This window comes from Pelodiscus sinensis, chromosome 22, assembly GCF_052426305.1.
Source record: "Pelodiscus sinensis isolate ZL-2025 chromosome 22, ASM5242630v1, whole genome shotgun sequence".
In the NCBI taxonomy this organism is placed as follows: Eukaryota; Metazoa; Chordata; order Testudines; family Trionychidae; genus Pelodiscus; species Pelodiscus sinensis.
This window is the reverse complement of record NC_143073.1, coordinates 23,636,647-23,660,224: the sequence shown is the minus strand read 5'-3', so window position 1 is coordinate 23,660,224 and position 23,578 is coordinate 23,636,647. Positions and strand designations below refer to the sequence as shown.

General features: G+C 57.2%; 2 protein-coding genes across 4 annotated transcripts; both read left to right on the top strand.

The window, feature by feature from the left end:
- The first annotated feature begins 1,788 nt into the window (after positions 1-1,788).
- LOC102448041 (chemerin-like receptor 1) lies at positions 1,789-5,207 on the top strand. The gene is made up of 2 exons (XM_075908231.2): positions 1,789-1,984; positions 4,070-5,207. Exon 2 carries the CDS (start codon positions 4,083-4,085, stop codon positions 5,205-5,207), a length of 1,125 nt encoding a protein of 374 aa, XP_075764346.2. The 5' UTR covers positions 1,789-1,984; positions 4,070-4,082.
- Positions 5,208-14,450: 9,243 nt separating this feature from the next.
- Positions 14,451-21,963, top strand: LOC102462344 (chemerin-like receptor 1). 3 transcript variants are annotated; one of them, XM_075907589.2, is made up of 2 exons: positions 14,451-14,597; positions 19,465-21,963. In XM_075907589.2, exon 2 carries the CDS (start codon positions 19,504-19,506, stop codon positions 20,596-20,598), a length of 1,095 nt encoding a protein of 364 aa, XP_075763704.2. In that variant the 5' UTR covers positions 14,451-14,597; positions 19,465-19,503; the 3' UTR covers positions 20,599-21,963. The 3 variants fall into 3 exon arrangements, with proteins under 3 accessions (XP_075763704.2, XP_075763703.2, XP_006118640.3); XM_075907588.2 differs by having other exon boundaries at positions 19,455-21,962; XM_006118578.5 differs by lacking the exon at positions 14,451-14,597 and adding an exon at positions 14,677-15,272 and having other exon boundaries at positions 19,455-21,962.
- The last annotated feature ends 1,615 nt before the right edge of the window (positions 21,964-23,578 follow it).

The window sequence follows — 23,578 nt, the reverse complement described above, 5'->3', positions numbered from 1 at the left end:
ACAGGGACACGCTCTCTCTCTCTCTCTCTCTCTCTCTCTCTCTCTCCCTCTCTCTCTCTACTTTGGATACTTCCAACAATTTTTCCTGTCTCGAATCCAGCCGACAAATCAAACTGCCCCCCAAATTCATGATCTGACCCCCCCCCCGGATGTTTCTTTCCCCCCATTAACTGAACCATATTGCTTAAAAAAATGCTGGGCAAGGGGAGGGGCCGAGACTCCCCCAAGTGCATGAGGCTGCTGCCCCCCGATTCATCCCCCCTTGGGGTCACCTTATCTCCTGCCTGAATGTGTCTCACGCCAGGCTGGGCTGCGTTAGGCCTTCCCCTGCCCCATGGGAGCCCCGTTAGTTGTTTGGGCCAGGCAGACGGGCGCCACTCTCCCCTCACCAAGCTCTGGTCCTGGCGGATGAAAACAGTTTGGGAACCAGGGTGCGATGGAGCCGGAGGGCTGGAGTGTCTGGCTCCGAGGCAGGTTTCTGACCTTTTCATCTTCCTCTCGCTCTTCTCCCGGCCTCCCCACCTGACCAACGTCCTCCTGGAACTGTGGGCCCAGGATCCGGTCACAGGGTCCCAGCAGTGTTGCCCCGGGGCTGCACCTGGAGGGGACGTCCCCTCCCGCAGGTCTGGCCCCGCTGGGAACCCCTCCCCTGCGTCCGGCCGGCCAGAGGCTCCCGCGTTTCCCTGCCACCGGGCAGCTGGGAACTGCCCTGACTCACTGGTTTCTAGCTGACCAAAAAAAGCAGCCATGTAGCACTTTACAAACTAACAAGATGGTTTATTAGGTGATGAGCTTCCGTGGGCCAGACCCACTTCCTCAGATGCAAAAGCTCATCACCTAATAAACCATCTGGTTAGTCTTTAAAGTGCTACGTGACTGCTTGTTTCGTTGGACTGAGATCAGCCCAACACGGCTACCTCGCTATTGGTGTCTAGCTGGGTTGTTGTCCTGGCTTGGGGCTTTGCTAGCGACTGTTTGTGTTTCCACGGGCAGAGGCAGGGCTGGGCCAGTCCCCATCGCCCCTTGGGGCCAGGATGTGGTCTGAGGGCAGCAGCTATTAGATTGCGCCACCACCAGGTTAAGGGCACAGGGCTGGGGGGGGGGGTGGGCAGGGGCTGCGGGTCGGGAGCGAGGGGCACCGGCAGAACTGTGGGTCTGGAGTGAGGGGCACTCAGTGTGGCGGGCGAGGGGGTATTGCCATAGCCGTGGTTTGGGAAGGCCTGAGTCACTTTGTGGGGAGCTATCCAACCCCCCGCAGTGGGGGGGGGGGGCAGGTGAGTCAGAGTCTGGATCGAATTGTCCCTGTGGGAACCTGCAGGCTGGGGGGGTGACTGACAGACTGATGGACACAGACATGAGCACCTCCCCCAAACACAGCCCCCCAACAACACCCCATAACTCCCCAAACACAGCCCCCCAACAACACCCCATAACTCCCCAAACACAGCCCCCAACAACAGCCCCCCAACAACACCCCATAACTCCCCAAACACAGCCCCCCAACAACACCCCATAACTCCCCAAACACAGCCCCCCAACAACAGCCCCCCAACAACACCCCATAACTCCCCAAACACAGCCCCCCAACAACACCCCATAACTCCCCAAACACAGCCCCCCAACAACAGCCCCCCAACAACACCCCATAACTCCCCAAACACAGCCCCCCAACAACACCCCATAACTCCCCACACACAGCCCCCCAACAACACCCCATAACTCCCCCAACAACACCCCATAACTCCCCAAACACAGCCCTCCAACAACACCCCATAACTCCCCCAACAACACCCCATAACTCCCCAAAACACAGCCCCTCACTCCCAGGGCAGCCGGGTGCCAGGACAGAGAGTGGGGTGGGGGGCAGGGCTGCTCCCAGCACCAGCCTCCCCCTTTCTGGCACCTCCCAGAAGCACCAGGCTCTTTGCAGCCTCGGGGCACCGGCAGAGACGCGCTGAGCCGGCCGAGGAGACTCAGAGACAAGGTAAGAGACCCGCCGGGCTGTCCCCCTCCCTCTCCCTGTCTGTCCCTGAACCCCGGCATGTCCCCCCTCCCCCTCCATCCCCGCGTCCCGGGTTGGATCCCATCCCCTTCCCTATTTGTCCTCGCACCCTGGCATGGATCCTCCTAGACCCCTTTCCATCCCCAACTCCCCCCCCGATCTATCCCCCCACAATCTGTCCCCCCATGTCCTCTGGATCTATCCCCCGACCCCTCTCTGTCCCCTGACATTGCCTGGATCTATGCCCCCAGGCCCCTCTATCTATCCTCCTCTACTTCCTCTCTGTTCCCTGATATATCCCCCAGACCCCTCTCTGTCTGTCCCCTGACACCCCCTGGATTTATCTGCCCCCCACATCCCTTCTCTGTCCCCCAGTCACTGCCTGTCCCTATCTATCCATCCCCCCATTCATCCTAGCTGTCCCCCGACACCCACGTATCTCTCCATCTCCCCACACCCTCCTCTGTAGGAACCCCGTCATCCCTCCTGCTCACTATCTATTCCCAGATGCATCCTGTCCCCACACCCCCATTCCCCACACTCACTGTGCATCTGTCCCAGACACCCCCCCCCCCCATCCTAGCTCATCGCTGCTCCTGCCCGTCTGTTATTTGGTGCAGCACAGAGGGGTGCATGGGGATGGGCAGATACAAGGCCTGGCTCCCACACACCCTGCTCTAACCACTAGCCCCCACTCCTCTCCCAGAGCTAAGGAGAGAGCCCAGGCGTCCTAGCTCCCAACCCCTTTAGACCCCACTCTCCTCCCCAGCTGGGCCGAGAACCCGGGACTCCTGGCCCTGGCCCGCAGGCGCACAGAGGAGATGGGGGCTCAGGGGAAGCCCTGGCAGTCGGCAGGAGCCGGGCATCTGGGGGGGAGGGGGTGTCTCCCACTGCACTGAGCAGGGGAGAGCCTGAGCGGGGGGGGGAGGGTTGGTGGGGCCCGTCCCACATGGCCACGGTGTTCCCGGCCCAGCCGCCCACATCCTGGCTCCGGGGGAAGCTGCGCGACCTCAGGATTCTCCTCATCCAGCCAGTCACCGCGGGGACTTGGCACCATGGCTGGGGCTGGCAGAGGGCCGCTAGGAGGTGGTCGCCCAGCGGGCTTGGCTCTCCCTCCTGCCCCCCCACCCCTGCTCCGTCTCCCCCCCTGCCCTGAGCCCTTCCACCCCTGCTCCGTCTCCCCCACCCCCACCCTGAGCCCTCCCACCCCTGTTCCGTCTCCCCCACCCCCGCCCTGAGCCCTCCCACCCCTGCTCCGTCTCCGCCAACCCCGCCCTGAGCCCTCCCACCCCTGTTCCGTCTCCCCCACCCCCGCCCTGAGCCCTCCCACCCCTGCTCCGTCTCCCCCCATCCCCGCCCTGAGCCCTCCCACCCCTGTTCCGTCTCCCCCACCCCCGCCCTGAGCCCTCCTACCCCTGCTCCGTCTCCCCCCATCCCCGCCCTGAGCCCTCCCACCCCTGTTCCGTCTCCCCCACCCCCCGCCCTGAGCCCTCCCACCCCTGCTCTGTCTCCCCCCACCCCCGCCCTGAGCCCTCCCACCCCTGCTCCGTCTCCCCCCACCCACCGCCCTGAGCCCTCCCACCCCTGCTCCGTCTCCCCCTACCCTGAACTCTCCCACCCTTGCTCCGTCTCCTCCCACCCCTGCTCTCCCTCCTGCACCCCCTGCCACCTCTGCTCCATGTCCCCCCACCCCCGCCCTGAGCCCTCCCACCCCTGCTCTGTCTGCCCTGAGCCCCACACCCCCTGCTGTCTCTCTTGTACCCCCTCCCAGCCCTGCCCTGAACCCTCCCACCCCTGCTCCGTCTCCCCCACCCTGAATCCCCACACCCTGTGCTTTCACTCCTGCACCCCCTCCCGGCTCTTGCCCAGAGCCCTCTAACTCCTGCCTTGACTCCTGCACCCCCACATCCTGGTTGACTTAGAGGGGCAGGGTGAGTGGGGAATGGGGCAGGGGCCTGTCCCCTCTAGGGGGTGCTGGCTCCCATGCTGCCCCCTGGTGGGGAGTGGCGGGCTCAGGGGACGGGGAATGGGGCATGGGGCTTTCTCCTCAGGGCTTCTTTCCCGCAGCGCCTCCCTCAGCATGGCTGACAACGCCTCCTCCCCCTACGACTACGACGGCGACTACGAGGACGAGGGCGGCTTGGAGGCCGGCTCCTGGCTGCACGGTGCCGTGCACGTGGTCTCCATGGTGATCTACTCCATCGCCTTCCTGCTGGGGGTGACGGGCAACGGGCTGGTCATCTTCATCACCGGCTTCCGGATGAGGAGAACCGTCAACGCCATCTGGTACCTCAACCTGGCCGTGGCCGACTTCATCTTCACCTTCTTCCTCCCCCTCAGCGTGGCCTACGTTGCCCTGGGCTTCCACTGGCCCTTTGGGCGGGCCCTGTGCAAGATCAACACGGCCGTGGCCTTCCTCAACATGTTCGCCAGCGTCTTCCTCCTCACCCTCATCAGCGCCGACCGCTGCGTCACCGTGGCCTGGCCCGTCTGGGCCCAGAACCACCGCTCGCCCCGGCTGGCCTCCCTGTTGGCCGGGGCTGCGTGGCTGGCGGCCCTGGCTCTCAGCGGCCCGTATATGGTTTTCCGGGACACTAGGAGCTCCCCCTTTCAGGAGAACACCACCCACTGCTACAACAACTACGCCCTGTCCCATGGCTTCCAGCAGGAGGAGCCGGCTGGGCTGAGGGAGCGCCGGCACCGGGCCATGGTGCTGACCCGCTTTCTAGCGGGCTTCCTGGTGCCGTTCGCCATCATCCTCGCCTGCTACGTGGGCATTGGGGCCAAGCTGAGGCGGAACCGGCTGACCCGCTCCGGCAGACCCTACAAGATCATGGTGGCCGTGGTGGCGGCATTCTTCCTTTGCTGGCTCCCCTACCACGTCTTCTCCTTCCTGGAGGTGTCAGGCCCGGCAACGGCGCCCCCGTTCCAGTCGCTGCTGGCAGTGGGGATCCCGCTGGCCTCCGGCCTGGCCTATCTCAACAGCTGCCTCAACCCCCTCCTCTATGTCTTCGTGGGCCGGGATTTCCGGGAGAAGCTCCGGAGCTCGGTGCTGTCGGCCTTCGAGAGCGCCTTCAGCGAGGTCTCCGGCCAGCCCCCTCCCCCCGTTGGCAAGGGCAAGGCCAGCGCCGAGACCCAGTGGCACCTGCTGGAGAGGGGGCCGGCTGGCTCAGGGGCAAAGGGCCACAGGGCCATTCCTCTCTAAGGGGATGTCTACACTAGCCCCCTACTTCGAACTAGGGTGGTTAATGTAGGCATTCAAACTTGCAAATGAAGCCCGGGATTTAAATATCCCGGGCTTCATTTGCATGTTCCCAGGTGAGCGCCATTTTTAAATCCGTATTTAACTGCAATGAGGTGTAACAGGATTTAATTCGGATTAACTTCTGAGTGCCGCGTGTATCCGTGGGCAGTCAGTTCGAACTAAGGGGGTTTAAAAATGGTGCCCGCCCGGGAACATGCAAATGAAGCCCGGGATATTTAAATCCCGGGCTTCATTTGCAAGTTCTAATGACTACATTAGCCAGCCTAGTTCGAACTAGGGGGCTAGTGTAGACATACCTTAAGGGTATGTCTACACTACAGTGCTATTTCGAATTAACTTAATTCGAAATAGTTCATTCAAATTAAGCTAATTCGAAATAACGCATCTATACACAAAAACTATTTTGAAATAGCATTTTGCTATTTCAAAATAGCGTGCTCACACTGAGTGGACCCTGAACTGAAGTTAAGGCTGGCCAGAACCAGTGCTGGCAGGGCATCAGGTTAGGACCTTGGCTACGTCTACACTGGCATGATTTTCCGGAAATCCTTTTAACGGAAAAGTTTTCCATTAAAAGCATTTTCGGAAAAGCGTGTCTAGATTGGCAGGACACTTTTCCAGAAAAGCACTTTTTGCGGAAAAGCATCCGTGGCCAATCTAGACGCGCTTTTCTGCATAAAAGCCCCGATCGCCATTTTCGCAATCGGGGCTTTTTTGCGGAAAACACTGCTGTGATGTCTACACTGGCCCTTTTGCGCAAAAGTCTTTCGGAAAAAGACTTTTGCCCGAATGGGAGCAGCATAGTATTTCCGGAAAAGCACTGATGATTTTACAGTAGATCATCAGTGTATTTCCGAAAATTCAAGCGGCAAGTGTAGACAGCTGGCAAGTTTTTCCAGAAAAGCGGCTGATTTTCCGGAAAAACTTGCCAGTGTAGACACAGCCCTAGTGTGTGGAGCTGCTGCCTGAGGCTAACTGAGCTTAAAGGGACCCTACCCCCACCCCGGACAGACAGTTCTCAAGGTTCGCCGCTTGCTTGTCTACCTCAATGAGGGACAGCAAAGCAGTCCTGTCTTGGAGTGCCCTGAGTGCCCACACTCGGGACACCACAGCACTCGGCCACATAGAGCCAGAGCTGCCCCTGGGCACGCCGGTGCATCTCATGGGGTCATTGCCATCAGCTCAGCTGCACTTGCCGCAGGCTGCCATCTGGGGGGCCCATTGGGGGGCTGTCAGGATCCAGGAGGCCCTGCGGGAGAGCGTCTACCCCTCAGAGCCCTCAGAGCCCCCCCCAGTCCTCCTCACCGGGGGCTAGCGCCCCATTCCTCCCTCATGTCCTTCCACTTACCCCTCCCTAGCCCCCCTTCTTGATGTCAAATAAAAGACACGTATGTTCAAAAAATAGAAACTGGGTTTATTGAACAAAACCGGGCGGGGGTGTGACGGACCGGGCCGTGTCTGGGCACAGCTGAGGGCGTCCGCTCAGGGCGAACTGCTCGAATCCGGGGCTACTTACAGCCCCCGACTGGTGACCTCTCCACACAGGCCACAAACCAGTCCCACAGAGCGCTTCAGCTGCCTGCCTGAAGCCTCACGAGCAAAACCCCTCCAATGCCCCAGCAATATCCATGCCCCAGATGGCCCCGGGCCTATACACAGGTGGGGGGTCCTAGCACCCAATCCCACCTACCCCGAACAAGTCCTGTCCGGTTCCAAGAAACCAGCCACAGATCCCTGGTCAATTTACCCTCTGGACCTTACCCACAAATCACGCTGGGCCAATCCTTTAGAATCTATATCTAAAGGTTTATTATTACAAGAAAGAAAAGCCTGAGAGTAAGGTTATTAAAGTACAGTACGTTACATGCACCGAATCTCCCAGTCCTCGATGCAGGCTCTAGCAGAGATGTTGCAGCTGCTGGTTTAAAAGATCTTATTGCACATCCTACGATCAGGATGGGTTCACAGGTCTGCCGGGCTCTTCAATCCCTGCAGTGCTGCCTCTGGGATGAAGTGCTGAGCTGAGAACAAAATGGCATTGACCGCATGGCCTCTTTATACCTCCTTCCTGGCCTCTTCTGGTCTCAGCCGATCACCTGGTCCTCAGCCTCTCTCTGCTGGCAGCTCTTGGGTCTCCGCCCTCCTGCTTTAGGTGTGTCTTTGGGCCATCAAGGGCCATTGTTCCACAGGGCTTCGCTACTCAGCCTGTCCATAGCCATGCTTAACCACATTCACAGAAATATTCAGCTTCCACACAGATTACAGATTCCTACCTACACACACATAGACGTTATACACTCACATAAATAGCGTACATAAGATCAACAAACAATAATCTCCCATTCAATACCCCACATGGCTCCCCCCACACCAATTTCTGGGGCCAACACCCCCACCTAGGGGTGCAGCAGCGATCTGGCTGCTTCCCTCCAATTCAGCAACGTGACAGGGGGGCAGAGATGAACCTCTGGGGAGATTGGGAAAAGGAGGTGGGAAAGGGGAAGAGAGAGGGTGGAAGAGGGGAGGGGGAAACCTGGGAGAAGGGAGCTGGAAGGGGGAAGCAAGGGGAAGAAGGGGGAGGGGAATCTCAGGGCCCGCCTTCTCCAGCCCCTGTCAGGCTCCTGGGAGCTGGCAGACTGTTCCTGGGGAGCGGTGGAGGGCTGGCTGCCAGGGGCTTGCTGGCTCATGTTTTGGGGCCACAGGGTCAGGGGCCCTGGTGGCCACTGCTGGCTCTGGGCTGGCAGGCTTGGAGCTGGCACAGGCACTGTGGCCAGGGTCTACCCCTTTAATGGCTCTGGGGCTGGGGGAGAGGAGAGGAAGGTTTCCTGGTTGTGCCCAGAGTGGCCACCAGGGCTCCCTGGGAAGGGCTGGAGGCCCCCTAATTCGAATTAAGTGTCTACACAGCACTTCATTCGAAATAGCTATTTCAAATGTAGTGTTACTCCTCATAGAATGAGGTTTACCAAATTCGAAATAAGGGCTCTACTATTTCAAATTTTCGAAATAGCGGTTTGCCTGTGTAGATGCTATTAAAGTTAATTCGAAATAACGGCTGTTATTTTGAATTAACTTTGTAGTGTAGACAGACCCTGAGGGTGCCGACTCCTGGCTGGCGGGGCAGGGAACGGGACGGGGCAGCTTTACCCTTCCTGGCTGGCCCCAGGAGGGGAAGTGGCTGGGTTAGGGTATGGAGATAGAACCCAGGAATCCTGGCTCCCAGCCCCCCTTGCTCTAACCGCTAGCCCCCACTCCCCTCCCAGAGCCAGGGAGAAAACTCAGGAGTCCTGGCTCTCTGCCTCCCCCTCCCTTCCCACGGCCGGCACTTGTCAGTGGCTGCAGAGCGTGGCTGTAATTTGGTGGTGAGTCCCTCCCCATCCTGTGGCCTGCATGGGTGTCCTCACCTCAGGGCGGGGCAGCGGGTGCGACGGGGCCCGGGTCTTAGGCGGGGTCTGTGCTGCGCCCGACAGGAGGGCCCTGGGGTGTTTCAGTGGGTCTGGTGTTAATTCTCAGACACTTTGCTCTTTGCATAATCCAAGTGGGGTTTCGAGTTCATGTGACGTGTGTGTGTGGATGAAATTCGTGCCCCAGATCTCCCATAATCCCCCTCCCCCGGCCCTCATGCCCTAACCCTGACCTTCAGCATCACCCCGGGCCTCCCTGAAACCCTCTTCCCCTAAAGCCAACCTGTGACTCTAACCGCTACTCCTGGCTCTGACCTTACCAGGCGTTACCTGGTACGCACCCCCCCGCCCTGACCCAGCGCCGTGCAAACACGCAGCAAAATGATACCGCCCCTCCCCCTAAGCGTGGGCCCACCCCAACTCTCCCTCAGAGTCATGGGACGGTTCGGGGCAGCCACCCTGGGCCTTGCGCTTGGGGGCCCCATGCTGGCCTGGGGCATGACCGGGGGGGCTAGTGCCAGCAGCAGGGGTCCCCTTCCACCCTGCGCACTCACCAACAGGGGTGGGAAGGCAGAGTGAGCCAGCCCCAGGGTGCCCCCCCAAGACAGCCGAGAGGTGTCTGAGCAGGGATGGGAAGAGACAGGCAGGTGTGGATGGGGTGGGGCTTGGGGAAGGGGTGGGAACAGACTGGCAGATGCGGATAGGGGGCGGGGCTTGAGGAAGGGGTGGGAACAGACTGGCAGATGCGGATGGGGGTGGGGCTTGGGGAAGGGGTGGGAACAGACTGGCAGATGCGGATAGGGGGCGGGGCTTGAGGAAGGGGTGGGAACAGACTGGCAGATGCGGATAGGGGGCGGGGCTTGAGGAAGGGGTGGGAACAGACTGGCAGATGCGGATAGGGGGCGGGGCTTGAGGAAGGGGTGGGAACAGACTGGCAGATGCGGATAGGGGGCGGGGCTTGAGGAAAGGGTGGAGTAGGGGTGGGGTGGGAAGAGGGGGTGTGTGGAGCAGGGGCGGGGCTTGGGGGTGGGAAGAGACAGGCAGGCGCAGTTATGGGGCGGGGTTTGAGGAAGGGTTTGAGTGGGGAGGGGCAGGGGCGGGAAGAGGAGGGGCAGGGTCTGGGGGGGTGACCCAGGCCCCACATCTCCTAGGGACGCCCGGACCACCCTCCTAGCCCTAAAACTAGCCCCCGCCCTTACCTCTGGGGGTTGACTTGCAGCACGTCTCGGCGCATGGGGATTGTCCCGACTGGCAAGGGGGAAATGGGCTGAGCCGGACACCGGACGTGGCCTGGAGCACGGGCGTTGGGCAGCCAGGGAACTGGGAGAAATTTCCCAAGGCCGGTGGAGTCTCCATCCCCAGCCAGTGGCGTGGGAACTAGGGGTGCAGGGAGCCTGCGCCAGCCCTGCTCCCTGGCCCTGCACCCAGGCTCCACACAGGGGCCCCACTCTCGGTCCTGCACCCAGGACTCTGGTCCCTGGTGCCTAGGTCCAGGCCCAGGGCTCTGCACCCGGGGTCTGCAGCCCCCAGCCCCGAGCCCCAGCCTCCACGCCTGGCCAGAGCCCACCAGCCCCCATCTGTGGCCTCTCCTCAGACCCAAGTCCGGCCTAGTCCAGCTGCCCGGCATGGGCGGCCAGAGGCAGCAAAGCAGCGGAGGGGCTGACGGCCGAGCGGGTAGCTCCGTGGGGGCAGCCGCCTGCCAGTCGTCCCTGGCAGGGGGAACAGCGCGGCAGGGGCTGAGGTGTCACTCAAAGTCTGTCACACGCACTACCTGTCACACAAGCGCTCTGTCTCACACAATGTCTGTCACACTCACTGCCTGTCACACACACTGCCTGTCACACAAGCGCTCTGTCTCACACAATGTCTGTCACACTCACTGCCTATCACACACACTGCCTGTCACACAAGCGCTCTGTCTCACACAATGTCTGTCACACTCACTGCCTGTCACACACACTGCCCACTGCCTGTCACACAAGCGCTCTGTCTCACACAATGTCTGTCACACTCACTGCCTATCACACACACTGCCTGTCACACAAGCGCTCTGTCTCACACAATGTCTGTCACACACACTGCCTGTCACACACACTGCCTGTCACACAAGCGCTCTGTCTCACACAATGTCTGTCACACTCACTGCCTGTCACACACACTGCCCACTGCCTGTCACACAAGCGCTCTGTCTCACACAATGTCTGTCACACTCACTGCCTGTCACACACACTGCCTGTCACACAAGCGCTCTGTCTCACACAATGTCTGTCACACTCACTGCCTGTCACACACACTGCCTGTCACACAAGCGCTCTGTCTCACACAATGTCTGTCACACTCACTGCCTGTCACACTCACTGCCTGTCACACAAGCGCTCTGTCTCACACAATGTTTGTCACACTCACTGCCTATCACACACACTGCCTGTCACACAAGCGCTCTGTCTCACACAATGTCTGTCACACTCACTGCCTGTCACACAAGTGCTCTGTCTCACATGCACTCTCTCACACACTGCCTGTCACACTCACTACCTTTCACACACACTGCCTGTCACACAAGACCTCTGTCTCACACTGCCTATCACACTCACTGCCTGTCACACAAGCGCTCTGTCTCACACACTGCCTGTCACACTCACTGCCTGTCACACACACAGCCTGTCACACACACTGCTCTTCACACATGCGCCCTGTCATACTCACTGCCTGTAACACACACACATTCCATCACACACACTGCCTTTCACACGCACTGCCTGTCACATACGCACTCTGTCTCACACACTACCTATCACACACACACCCTGTGACACAAACACATCCTATCACACACACTACCTTTCACACACATGCCCTGTCACACACACTGGCTGTCACACTCACTGCCTATCATACACACCACGGGAAAGCTGCTGGCAATCTAACAGGATGCCCACAGAAAGATGGGATCCACAGACAGGCATCCCCTGATGCTGGAGTTGCCCCAGGGGGCCTGGAAAACCCGGCCCTAAGCCCCCTGCGGCCTGTTGCCCCGGTGGGGGGAGCTACCCCCAGTGCACGGCTCTCCCTGCCCACGTGGCTGCTCTGTGCCCACACCAGGAGCGAGCGTGGACAAGCAACAGTGGTTTCCTCACAGCACCACAACCTTGTGCACAAACCGTTGCCGTGTGGCGAAGACCCCGGAAACAGGCGAGTAACTCCCTCCTAACGGCTGCAGTTAAGAGACTGATGGGAACCAGGGAGCAGAGTCCAGTCTGTCTGTCTGTCTGTCTGTCTGCAGGCACCCTAAGGCCAGCCGCGCTCTCTCCCCCTCCCCTATACAGACCAGCAAGCTCCCTAGACGCTGGACGACCAAAACAGATGGAGCAAAAGTCTCTTCTGTGCAAAACTTTCCTTACGGCGCTTGCATGGGAATCAGTTTGAATTTGAGAACAGAATATGGGGCAATGAACCAGCGAATTGGTCAGTGGTCAATGGGCCGTAGCTCCACTGGAATCAATGGGGCAGATCCCAGCTGGGTCAATGGGCCGTAGCTCCATTGGGGTCCCTGGGGCTGATCCCAGCTGCAGCAAGGGGTCCATGCCCGTGGCACAGGCAGGCTGGGATACTTGGTGGGGTCCTGATTCAGGGTGGACGGGCACTGACAGGAGGGCGGAGCTAGGAGCCTCCTCTCCCCACGACAGCCCCCTGGGGGTTATAAATGCTCTGGCCAGTGGTCCTGGGGAAATGGGGGGGGGGGGAGCAGCTTGCCAGTCCAGCTCCCCTGCAAGAGCCAAGGCCAGATTGACCCAGCTCCATGGCCAGCCTGTCTGATGGGCGGAGAAAGGCAAGCTCCTGACCTGGCTCTGTGGCCAACAAGCCTAGTGGGCGGAGCAGGGAAGGAGCTGAGCTGGGACTGAGGGCAGGGTGGGCCTGGATGGTCCATGACCCTCTCCAGCTCTGGCCCTGGTTATGCCCCAGACACTCGTCCAGCAAGTGGCTCCAAGGGGCGTCCAAGCCCGACACCACTGGAGAGCCCGTAGTGCTGGGCACGTAGAAGGGGGAGGAGCAGCTCAGGAAGTGGTGGGGACAACCTACCCTGCGCTGGAACGGGAAACGGGCTGTTGCAACAGGCAGAAGCAGCCGAAGTTCCTGGTGATCTGCCCAGGAGCCACAAAACTCCCGAGCTGGGTCAGCTTCTCTTCTCTACAGCAAGTCCCCAGCCCTTTGCACCCTTCTCTGCGCTGAGCTGTGCACCCCACAACCCTTCCAGGGCTGGGGGTAGAGCCCAAGCTCAAACCCCTACCTTGCTCTAACCACTAGACCCCGCTCCTGTCCCAGCACTGGGTGATAGGATGCAGGAGTCCTGGCTCCCAGCACTGTTGTAAGAGCTGGGCCTGCCAACATCTCTCACCTGTGAATTCACGACCCCCTCGCACAGCTGACTGCAGTGGGCACAGGGGCCATGGGAACCCCAGGGCAGGGTGGCTGGTGAGCTGGGGCAGGGGAACCCCAGGGAAATCACAGCTTGGAGCCAACTCCCAAGTCCTCTGCCAACCCCTCCTCAGCCAGGAGTCTATGAGCCGGGAGCCGGTGGGACCAGAGAGCCACCAAGCACAGTCGGCATGTTGGGTTCTGGGTCCCCCGACGGCCGCGTGATGCGGGGTTGGCCTGACAACGCCCCCTCTAGCGGCTCCGGCTCCGTCCCACCCCTTTGTGGGGCTTTTCCTTCCACCGGCCTGGTTCCTCCTGCCCCTCCCCGCCTGCCCCCGGGCTTGTACAGCCAGACCGGGCATTTTGCAGCCCTGAGGCCCGTCAGAGCTGGGGGGTGGCCGAAAGCAACGCCCGGAACCACCCGAGGCTGCTCTGAATTTGCCAGGCCTCAGGTGGCTCATGGGACCTGGGGGGTTTCCAGCAGCGAGGCGACGGGCGAGCGTCGCGGCAGGAGACGGAAGCAGCGTTTTCTCGCCCGACCGCCGCTTCCTCGCCCTTCGGCTCCGGGTTTGCCCTGTTGGGTCTCCTAGAAAACAGCCTCGGACTTGGAGCAGCAGCGCGGGCCGGCTCAGGGTGATCTCTGGTAGCTGCGAAAAGGGCCGCGGCTCCCGTCCAGGCCTCTCTGCCCCAAGAGCACGGAGGGTAGGATGGATGGGGCAACCCAAGGCCTGACTCCGAACTTTGCCCTGCAAAGACCATTCACTCGTCTGCCTCCTCCCTCCGGGGGTGCTAGCAACAGGGCGTTGGCTGGGCTCGCGAGCAGGCTCTGGGATCCCCCTTGGATCTTCTTCAACACTGCTCTGCACTGGAGCGTTTCGGGTGCATGGTCCCGCTTTGGGGCACCTTTGTTATAAATTAACACAGTGACCTCCTACCCTAACCACTACACCCCACTCCCGCGCAGACCTGGGACAGGAGTCCTGTCTTCCCACACCCGCCCCTGCTGTAAGCCTCACTCCCCTCCCAGAACTGGACAAAGAACCCAGGAGTCCAGGTGCCAGCCCCTCCCACCACTCTGACCACTAGACCTCACTCCCCTCCCAGAACTGGACAAGGAACCCAGGCGTCGTGTCTGCAGCCCCTCCAACCACTAGACCCCACTCCCCTCCCATGCTTGGGAAGAGAACCCAGGAGTCCAGGCACCAGCCCTTCTCTATTCTAACCGCTAGACTCCACTCCCTTGCCAGCGATGGAGAGAGGACCCAGCAGCCCTGTCCCACCCCAAGGAGGGTGTCAGGGTTACGTCATTCTCTCTGAGTGGGGACTCGCTGTTCTTCCCCTCTTAGGCAATTCATGTCACATTTTGCTCGTGGTGCCATCCCAGCCTCCCGTGGCCCAGAGCTCTGAGCGTCACTGACCCGGAGGAGCAGGCAGGGCTGGCTGCAGGGAGAGACTCGGCCAGGCAGCTCCACTGACGGAGAAGGATCCCCCCAAGCATCGGGGCCAACCAGAGGTGCGAGAGGGGGACCAGATTTCATCCCTGACCCAGGGGAGGTGCAGGATCCTAGGGGGTTAGAGCGGGGGTGGGGGCAGGACTCCTGGGTTCTATCCTAGCTCTGGGTGGGGGGCTGGAGCTAGGAATTCTGGGTTTTCTCTGGGTTCAGTCCAGTGGATTGAAGAAGCGGGGGAGAGGGGAGCCACGGCTTTGGGGCACCTTTGTTATAAATTAACACAGTGGCCTCCTACCCTAACCACTAGACCCCACTCCCCCGCAGAACTGGGTCAGGAGTCCTGTCTGCCCACACCTACCCCGCTGTAAGCCTCACTCCCCTCCCAGACTGGACAAAGAACCCAGGAGTCCAGGCGCCAGCTCCTCCCACTGCTCTGACCACTAGACCCCACTCCCCTGCCAGAGATGGAGAGAGGACCCAGCTGCTCTGTCCCACCCTAGGGTGGGTGTCAGGGTTACGTCATTTTTCTGCGGCTCTCTGTCCGGCCGGAGGCTCGGTGTTCTTCCCCTCTTGGTCACTTCCTCTCATGTCTTTGTGGTGGCACCATCCCAGCCTCCCACAGCGCTGAGCACCACCGACCCGGACGAGCAGGCGGGGCTGGCTGCAGGGAGAGACTCAGCCAGGTAGCCCCCCCCGACGGAGAAGGAGCCCCCCCCAAACATCAGGGCCATCCAGAGGTATGAGAGGGGGACCAGGACGCCCGGGCTCCATCCCTGACCCAGGGGAGGTGCAGGATCCTAGAGGGTTAGAGAGGGGGTGGGGGCAGGACTCCTGGGTTCTATCCCAGCTCTGGGTGGGGGGCTGGAGCTAGGCATTGTGGGTTTTCTCTGGGTTCAGTCCAGTGGATTGAAGAAGGGGGGAAGAGGGGAGCCAGGACTCCTGGGTTCTGTCCCTGTTGTGGGAGGCAGGGAGAAAAGAATGAATGTATGTAGCCCTGACACTGGCACTGGGGTGGGACGGGACTGCTGGGTCCTCTCTCCATCTCTGGCAGGAGAGCGGGGTCTAGTGGTTAGTGCAGGGTGATTGGAGCCAAGATTCCCAGGTTTTCTCCCAATTTCTGGCAGGGAAGTGGGCTTAGGGCGTGGGAGGGGCGGGAGCGAGGACTGCTGGGTTCTCTTCCCGACTCTGGGGTGGGATTCTCAGGTCTGGAGGGGGGACCCGCCCCCTCACAACCAGCGTAACCGGAGCCCCCAGCCGTGGCAGGGAGGGGAAGTGGCTCTGGGACGTTAAGTCTGTTCGTGCTCCTCCCTTGTGCAACAACTGCCCCGGTTGGACATCGCAGGGCTTGGGACATCTCCGGGCACCTCTCAGCCTGTCGGTGAGCTCCAGGCCTCGGCCCTGCAAGAGCCCCCGGGGCAGCCCCAGCTCTCCCCACAGCCAGCCCTTTGGGGGCGGGGTCGTGGGCTTATCGTGGGAAGATCCGTTCCCACGGCGATGCTGCCTCTCTGCAGGAACGTGCCAGATTCATGGGTTTGGCCTGCCGGGCTGTACCCGCCACTGGGTCCCAGGGCCCTCCCTGGCGTAAAGCCCTGGGCCCCGCTCCCCTCCCAGAACCCAGGAGTCCTGGCCCCCTGCCCTCCCCACCTTCCCCCGCCCCTCCCAGAACCAGTAACAGAACCCAGGCGGCCAAGCCCCCCGGCCTGCTCCCGACCCATGGGAGGGTCTTTGCTGAACAATCATTGAAACCCCATTGAAATAAAAAGGCTCAGAGGGGTCACCCTGTCAGTCTGGAACTGTAAAAACAACGAGCAGTCCTGGGGCACCTTGGAGACTAACACAAATACACCTAGAATTATGCAATTTCATCAGCAAAACCCACTTCCTCAGAAGAGCTGGAGAGTGGTAACAGGAACCTAGAATTTACCACAGAAAAAGAAGGGGAAATGTACCTGTCAGTTGTAGGCTAATTACGTTAATTGAGTGGGCTGGAAATGTCCCCTAGTTAGCTTTTGAGGTAAAAGTGTAATGTGAAAGGCAGGGCAGGCTGGCTGTGTAATGCGACATCCAGTTCACGTCTTTGATCAAGCCGAGGGAAACTGTCAGATTTGCAGATGAAGGTCAATTCCGCGCTCTCTGTCTGCGACTGGCTGGTGAAATGCCTTTGTAGAAGGATGGCTGCTTGTCAATCCAGGCCTGAGTGTTATAATGTTCCCCCATATCCCCACTGAAATAGTCATAAACAATCCACTGAGTGTGGTGCAACACACAATCAAGCACAGGCGACCCGCATTTTGATCTTGCATCTGAATTTGTTAATGGCTGGTGTTTCCATCCTTCCCCCCGCAGACATCTGACAGGTTTTGAGTAGTATGATATGAAATGTGGTGATCAAATGGGGGGGGGGTACGGTTCAGTGAAAAATGAAAATTTGGTGACATTAAAACATTTCTCAAATCTTGGCCAGTTTCACCAAATTGTTCTCATCAGAATCTCGTCCCCCCCCCCCCCCCCCCGTTCCTCCACACACTCTGCCAAAAAACAAATTTCCTCCCCAGATTGAAAGTTTTCCTTTGGACATGTTTGGAAACAAAATGTGTCGATTTTAAATGACTTCTCATTTGGGTAGATCAAGTTTTCAGCTACTCAAACCGATTAAAATTGCTCAAGATGCAAACAAGATGGTTCCTTTTGGATTGAAGGAAACGGTTCCCCAAACTGATTTTTCCTGACTTTTTCAGTCGCTTAAAATTGTGAAAAGCTTCCATTGTGGTTGAAGGAACAGAAGTTTGACACCGTGTAGATCCAAGCACAAGGCCTTTTGTTACACGTTGCTGGTGGAGTGTCACTTCGCTTGTTAGGCTCAATGAGACACTGCCAAGCAATGGATTACGATAGATTATACAGGGTGCTGATGGGAGGAGAGAAGCGACGGGGTGGGAGTTCCCGAGCCGCTGGGTAAGTTCTAGCAGCAAGGCATAGTGAGCACAATAAGCCAATTGTCTAAAGGGTTACATCATTGCTCCGCCCATGGCTCAGGTTCACAGGTTTGCTATTACACAGCTGTCATCCCTCAAACTTTTCCTCTTGGAAGTATAAATTGATTTCAGGCCCATGGAAATGATGGTGGCACCTCTCAGACAGGTTTGCCCGCAGGTACATTCCTAGAGGGTCTTAAAGCAAAGAGAATGGTAAATAGTACCCAGCAGTGTCCCCTTGAGCTCGGGTTGGCATCTGGAGGGACGGATGCCATAACTTATGCTGCCATGCTAGCCCTCACCCTGAACTCTGGTTGGCATTCAGGGAGTATGTACTTGTGATCTCTTCCTATCATGGAGTAAACTCTGAGGTCCCTCTTGGTGAGTTATGTGCCCGTAACTCACGATAAGTCTCCCAGTTACTGTTCTCCACCTGGGTTGTGCTGTCTCAGCTTGTTTTATGTTTAGTTATACAAACAGGCTACGTCAAGACTGGCATGATTTTCCCCAAATGCTTTTAACGGAAAAGTTTTTCCGTTAAAAGCATTTGCAGAAAAGAGCGTTTAGATTGGCACGGATGCTTTTGCGCAAATCTAGATGTGGTTTTGTGCAAGAAAGCCCCGATAGCTATTTTCGACAGCGGGGCTTTTTTGCGCAATACACTTTTTAGCTGTCTACACTGACCCTCTTGCGCACATACATTTGCGCAAGAGGGCTTTTTCCAGAATGGGAGCAGCATAGTATTTGCCCAAGAACACTGACAATCTTACATGAGATCGTCAGTGTTCTTGCGCAAATTCAAGCGGCCAGTGTAGACAGCTGGCAAGTTTTTCCGCAAAAGCGGCAGCCACAAAGTTGTCTCCCACCTGTCCCAACTTTTCCTTAGACAAGTATTGTCTATTGTTAGGTCCCAGGCCACAGACTAGGGCTGTCCAGTTTGGGCATACGTGAGAGACTTTTAACAAAGACTATGGTCAGAATCTTACATGCATATTAATGGAATTTTGGCTCTTCAGTGGTTCCACCTGAAACCATTTTGTCCCCAGGGGAGTTCAGAATCACTAGCAACCGGAAAAGCCCATTATTGGAAGGCAGGCTAGTCATAAAACCTCGCCCACTAATTCCCGTTGGATGAAATGCACATCTTTGAGAAACTCCTCCCATCTTGATTTTGAACCTGCCAGTGATGGAAATTCCTAACTGTCAGGGTGGTCAAATATTGGAATAAATTGCCAAGGGAGGTGGTGGAATCTCCCTCTCTGGAGATATTTAAGAACAGGTTAGATAGACATCTGTCAGGGATGGTGTAGATGGAGCTTGGTCCTGCCTTGAGGGCGGGGGGCTGGACTCGATGACCTCTCGAGGTCCCTTCCAGTCCTATTATTCTATGATTCTATGATTCTATGAATCCAGTTGAGCTGTTAGGAAGTTATTCCCATGGTGAATTCCCACAGCATTACACATTTGCCTGTTATTTATCTTGTTTCACTTTGGGCCTTGCTAGACTTTGTTTGCTGGACCAAAGAACCCAAGATCAAACATTTGTTCTCCACATAGCTACCTGTGCACTGGGATCAAATCATCCCTCAACTGCTCTTTGTTATGCCAGAGAGCTGGATTTCCTAGAATCTCCCACAAGGCAGGAGTTCCAATATCTGAATAATTCCCATAATGATTCTCTGAGTCCTCTCCAATTTATCACCGTCCCTCAGTTGGGAGACGTTGACCTAATCCAATGACTGGGAAAACAGTAAGTTAATTTACTATGTAGGCACCAGGAGCGTCTCTTGAGCCCCTCCCTCTATCATCTTAGTTCAAGTGTCTCGCTGAGTGTCAATGTGGGCAACAGGCCACAGGAGTCTTTGTGAAGACTGGTGTTCCCGCCCAGGCACCGGCTGGTTGGGAGGCTGCCCGGGGAGATGACTAATGGAGGGGTTGTGCTAGTGTGTTCCAGGTGGAGAAAGGTCCGACGGAGAGAACAGAAGACACTCTCATGGCTGCAAAGGGCACCTCCCTCCCCACAACTCTCTTGAGCGTCTCTCCCCCGACCTATTATGATGAATATGGGGAAATCTATGAAGATGATGCCCAGCAGAAAGCGCTGCTCAAGAACATGCATGTGCTCTCCATGGTGATCTACTCCATCGCCTTCGTGCTCGGAGTGACGGGCAACGGGCTGGTCATCTTCATCACCGGCTTCCGGATGAAGAGAACTGTCAACACCATCTGGTTCCTCAATTTGGCCGTGGCTGATTTCATCTTCACCTTTTTCCTCCCCCTCAGCGTGGCCTACACTGCCATGGGCTTCCACTGGCCCTTCGGGCTGGCCCTGTGCAAGATCAACACAGCCGTGGCCTTCCTCAACCTCTACGCTAGTGTCTACCTTCTCATGGTCATCAGCATAGACCGTTGCATCTCCGTCATGCTTCCAGTGTGGGCCCAGAACCACCGCACGCCTCGCCTGGCTTTATTGGTAGCCGCGGCTGTGTGGGTCCTGGCCTTGGTCTTGTGTTCTCCAAATCTCCACTTCCGCCACACAGATCCCTCCCCGAATAACAAGGACATCATCAACTGCTACAATAATTTCAACACAGCCTCGAAAGGGGCTACCAAGGAGGAGATCCACAGAATTATCAACATGAACCATCGGGCCATGACCATCAGCCGCTTTGTCTTGGGTTTCCTCATCCCCTTTGCCGTCATTGTGTGCTGCTACAGCACCATCTTGATCAGGCTAAGGCGGGGCCACATGACCCAGTCTAGTAAGCCCTTCAAGGTCATTGCCGCCGTGATCGTGGCTTTCTTCATCTGCTGGTTGCCCTACCACATCTTCTCTTTCCTGGAGTTACACCGGACCCCCAGCATGGACACTGCTCTCATCATTGGCCTCCCCTTGACCTCCAGCCTGGCCTTCATCAACAGCTGCCTCAACCCCATCCTCTATGTCTTCATGGGACAGGACTTCAAGGAGAAGCTGCGCCGGTCCCTCTTTTCTGCCTTCGAAAGTGCCTTTACCGAGGATGCTGTCAGCACCACGGCCAACACGAAGAGCAAATCCAGCATGGAGATGGAATCCCAGGCCACCTAGGAGCTGTGCCTTTGCCTAGAGCTGGGAACTGCAGCTGGGGTCAGCCCGAACCTCTTCTCATCATCCACAGGGGCAAAATGGACCCAAAGGACTCCGCCCTCCCATGGACATGATCCCTACTGAACCCTGCTTGTTCTGATATGCCAGAGACGATCTAGGCTCATGTGGTCTTTCCCCCTTCAAACACTACGCTTCTGTGAACCAATGCATTCATGCGGATGGATGGAAGCCAAAGAAGGATGAAACGAATCCTTCACTGATTTCTCTGTATTAAATGCATTCAACATAATGACCACAGACAGGCTTTTCTGCACTCAGGAGTGACGTCAGGGGCACCCCACGGCAGACATCGGGTCTTCATTTGGTCTTCCATTTGGTCTCTGAGAACAATCACAAAGGCCTTCTTCCCCCGCTTCTGTCCTTAACGCTGCCTTTTATTGAAAGTTCCAAATAAAATATCGGGGCCTGCAGAACTCTGGGCTGGGAATTGTGTCGGAACAGGGGGCTGAGACAGGGCCACAGGCAGTAGAGATCTGGAACAGATCTGCTGTCTTTGTTTACAAAAAAAAAAAGACCTTCTCAATAAGGAGGGAATTCTTTTAGGGCTGGTTAGTTTGTGGTAGCAGCAGGGTCTCTCAAAGGGGTGACGAGCACATTAGAAGCCCTTGTCACTAAAGTAAAGGGTTTCTTGTTTGGAATAGAGTTCCAGGAGGGTCTAGTGGTTGGAGTAGGGGATGGGATGCTTGGATCTAGGACTCCTGGGTTCTACCTAAAGTTCCGGGAGGGGAGTGGGGCCAAAGGTCACAGCTGGGGTTACCAACCCTCCAGGATTGGCCTGGAGTCTCCCAGAATCATCCTCCGTCTCCCAGTGAGGGTTGAAAGCAAGCGAGAGGTTTTAAGACCTTATGGCGGGGAAAAAAGTTCCGGAAGTGCTTCACACATCAGTCATCACCCAACGGGACATTAGAGACTCACACAGGGCTATTCAACTTTGGAAGACCCGAGGGCCACAACGATACAGCACATGCCGAGGGTTTCAACATAAGTGTGGTTGCACAGACATGCAAATATATATGCAACTATATGCAAATAGCTTTTTTCACACTGGTGTGCATGAATACAAAGCACTTCCCACAATGCCCTGGTGCTCCCGGCACCTCCTCCCAGGGGGCTAGAAACCCTGACACCCTGTTCTAGCCAATCCGTCCGCTTGCATCTTTCAGTGCTCACCCCACCTGGGAGACGCCTCAACACTGTGGAGCGTGTTCCCAGTGGGGGCCGTGTTCAAAAGATCCCAGCCGTGGGCAGCATGTTGAGCCCCGTGTAAACCCAAATGGCACCGCGGGCCACAAACATACAGGCCACGTATTGAGTAGCCCTGAACTAAAAGTATATGTCTTGTGAGCTGTGATAGCTTCAGCTAGAGTGGAGCACCCTCAAGACAGGAGGGCGTGTGGGGGTGGGGGCACTGGGACTGGGTGTGATTTGGGGGCAGGGCATGGTGGGGCCGGGTGAAGCGCTTGGCACAGGACAGAAGGTACCCTAGAGCGGAAATCCACCCAAGACACATGATGGTCCAAGGCTGGTCCAGTCCCCATCCAGTGAGATGGTGACAATGTGCTTTACTGAACATCTTTGTTAATGACCTGTATGAGGGGATGGATTCCACCTTTATGGATGACACTAAGCTAGGGGGAGAGGTAGATACGCTGGAGGGCAGGGATAGGGTCCAAAGTGACTGGACAGATTAGAGGACTGGGCCAAAAGAAATCTAATGAGGTTTAACAAGGACAAGGGCAGAGTCCTGCCTTTGGGACAGAAGAATCCCAAGAATTGTTACAGGCTGGGCACCGACTGGCTAAGTAGCAGTTCTGCAGAAAAGGACCTGGGGGTTACAGTGGATGAGAAGCTGGACATGAATCAACAGGGCGCCCTTGTAGCCAAGAAGGCGAAAGGCATATTAGGGGCATTAGGAGGAGCATTGCCAGCAGATCTAGAGAAGTGATTATTCCCCTTTATTCGACACTAATGAGGCCATATCTGGAGTGTTGTGTCCCGTTCTGGGCCCCCATTACAGAAAGGACGTGGACGCATTGGAGAGAGTCCAGTGGAGAGTGACCAAAATGATTCAGGGGCTGGAGCACATGACCTATGAGGAGAGACTGAGGGATTTGGGCTGGTTCAGTCTGCAGAAGTGACGAGTGAGGGGGGATTTGAGAGCAGCCTGCAACTCCCTGAAGGGAGGTTCCAAAAAGGCTGGAGAGAGGCTGTTCTCAGTAACGACCGGATGGCAGAACAAAGAGCAATGGCCTCAAGTTACAGTGGGGGAGGTCTAGACTGGATATGAGGATATGCATTAACAGGTGTGTTGTGAGCAAGACACGAGGAGTCATTCTTCCGCTCTACTCTGCGCTGGTGAGGCCCCAGTTGGAGTATTGTGTCCAGTTCTGGGCACCACATTTCAAGAAGGATTTGGAGAAATTAGGGAGGGTCCAGAGAAGAGCAACAAGAATGATTAACGGTCTAGAGAATGTGACCTATGAAGGAAGGCTGAAGGAATTGGGTTTGTTTAGTTTGGAAAACAGAAGATTGAGGAGGGACATGAGAGCAGTTTTCAGATATCTAAAAGGAGGAGGGAAAAAACGTGTTCATCTTGGCCTTTGAGGACAGGACAAGAAGCAATGGGCTTAAACTGCAGCAAGGGAGGTTTAGGTTGGACATTAGGAAAAAGTTCCTAACTGTCAGGGTGGTTATCTAACCTACTCTTAAATATCTCCAGGGATAGAGATTCCACAACCTCCCTGGGCAATTTATTCCAGTGTTTAAACGTCTCTCAGGGATGGTCTAGGCAGTATTAGGTCCTGCCATGAGGGCAGGGGACTGGACTCGATGACCTCTCGAGGTCCCTTCCAGTCCTAGTAATCTGATTCTATGATACTATGAGGAAAAAATTATTTCCCTAGGCGGGTGGGGAAGCGCT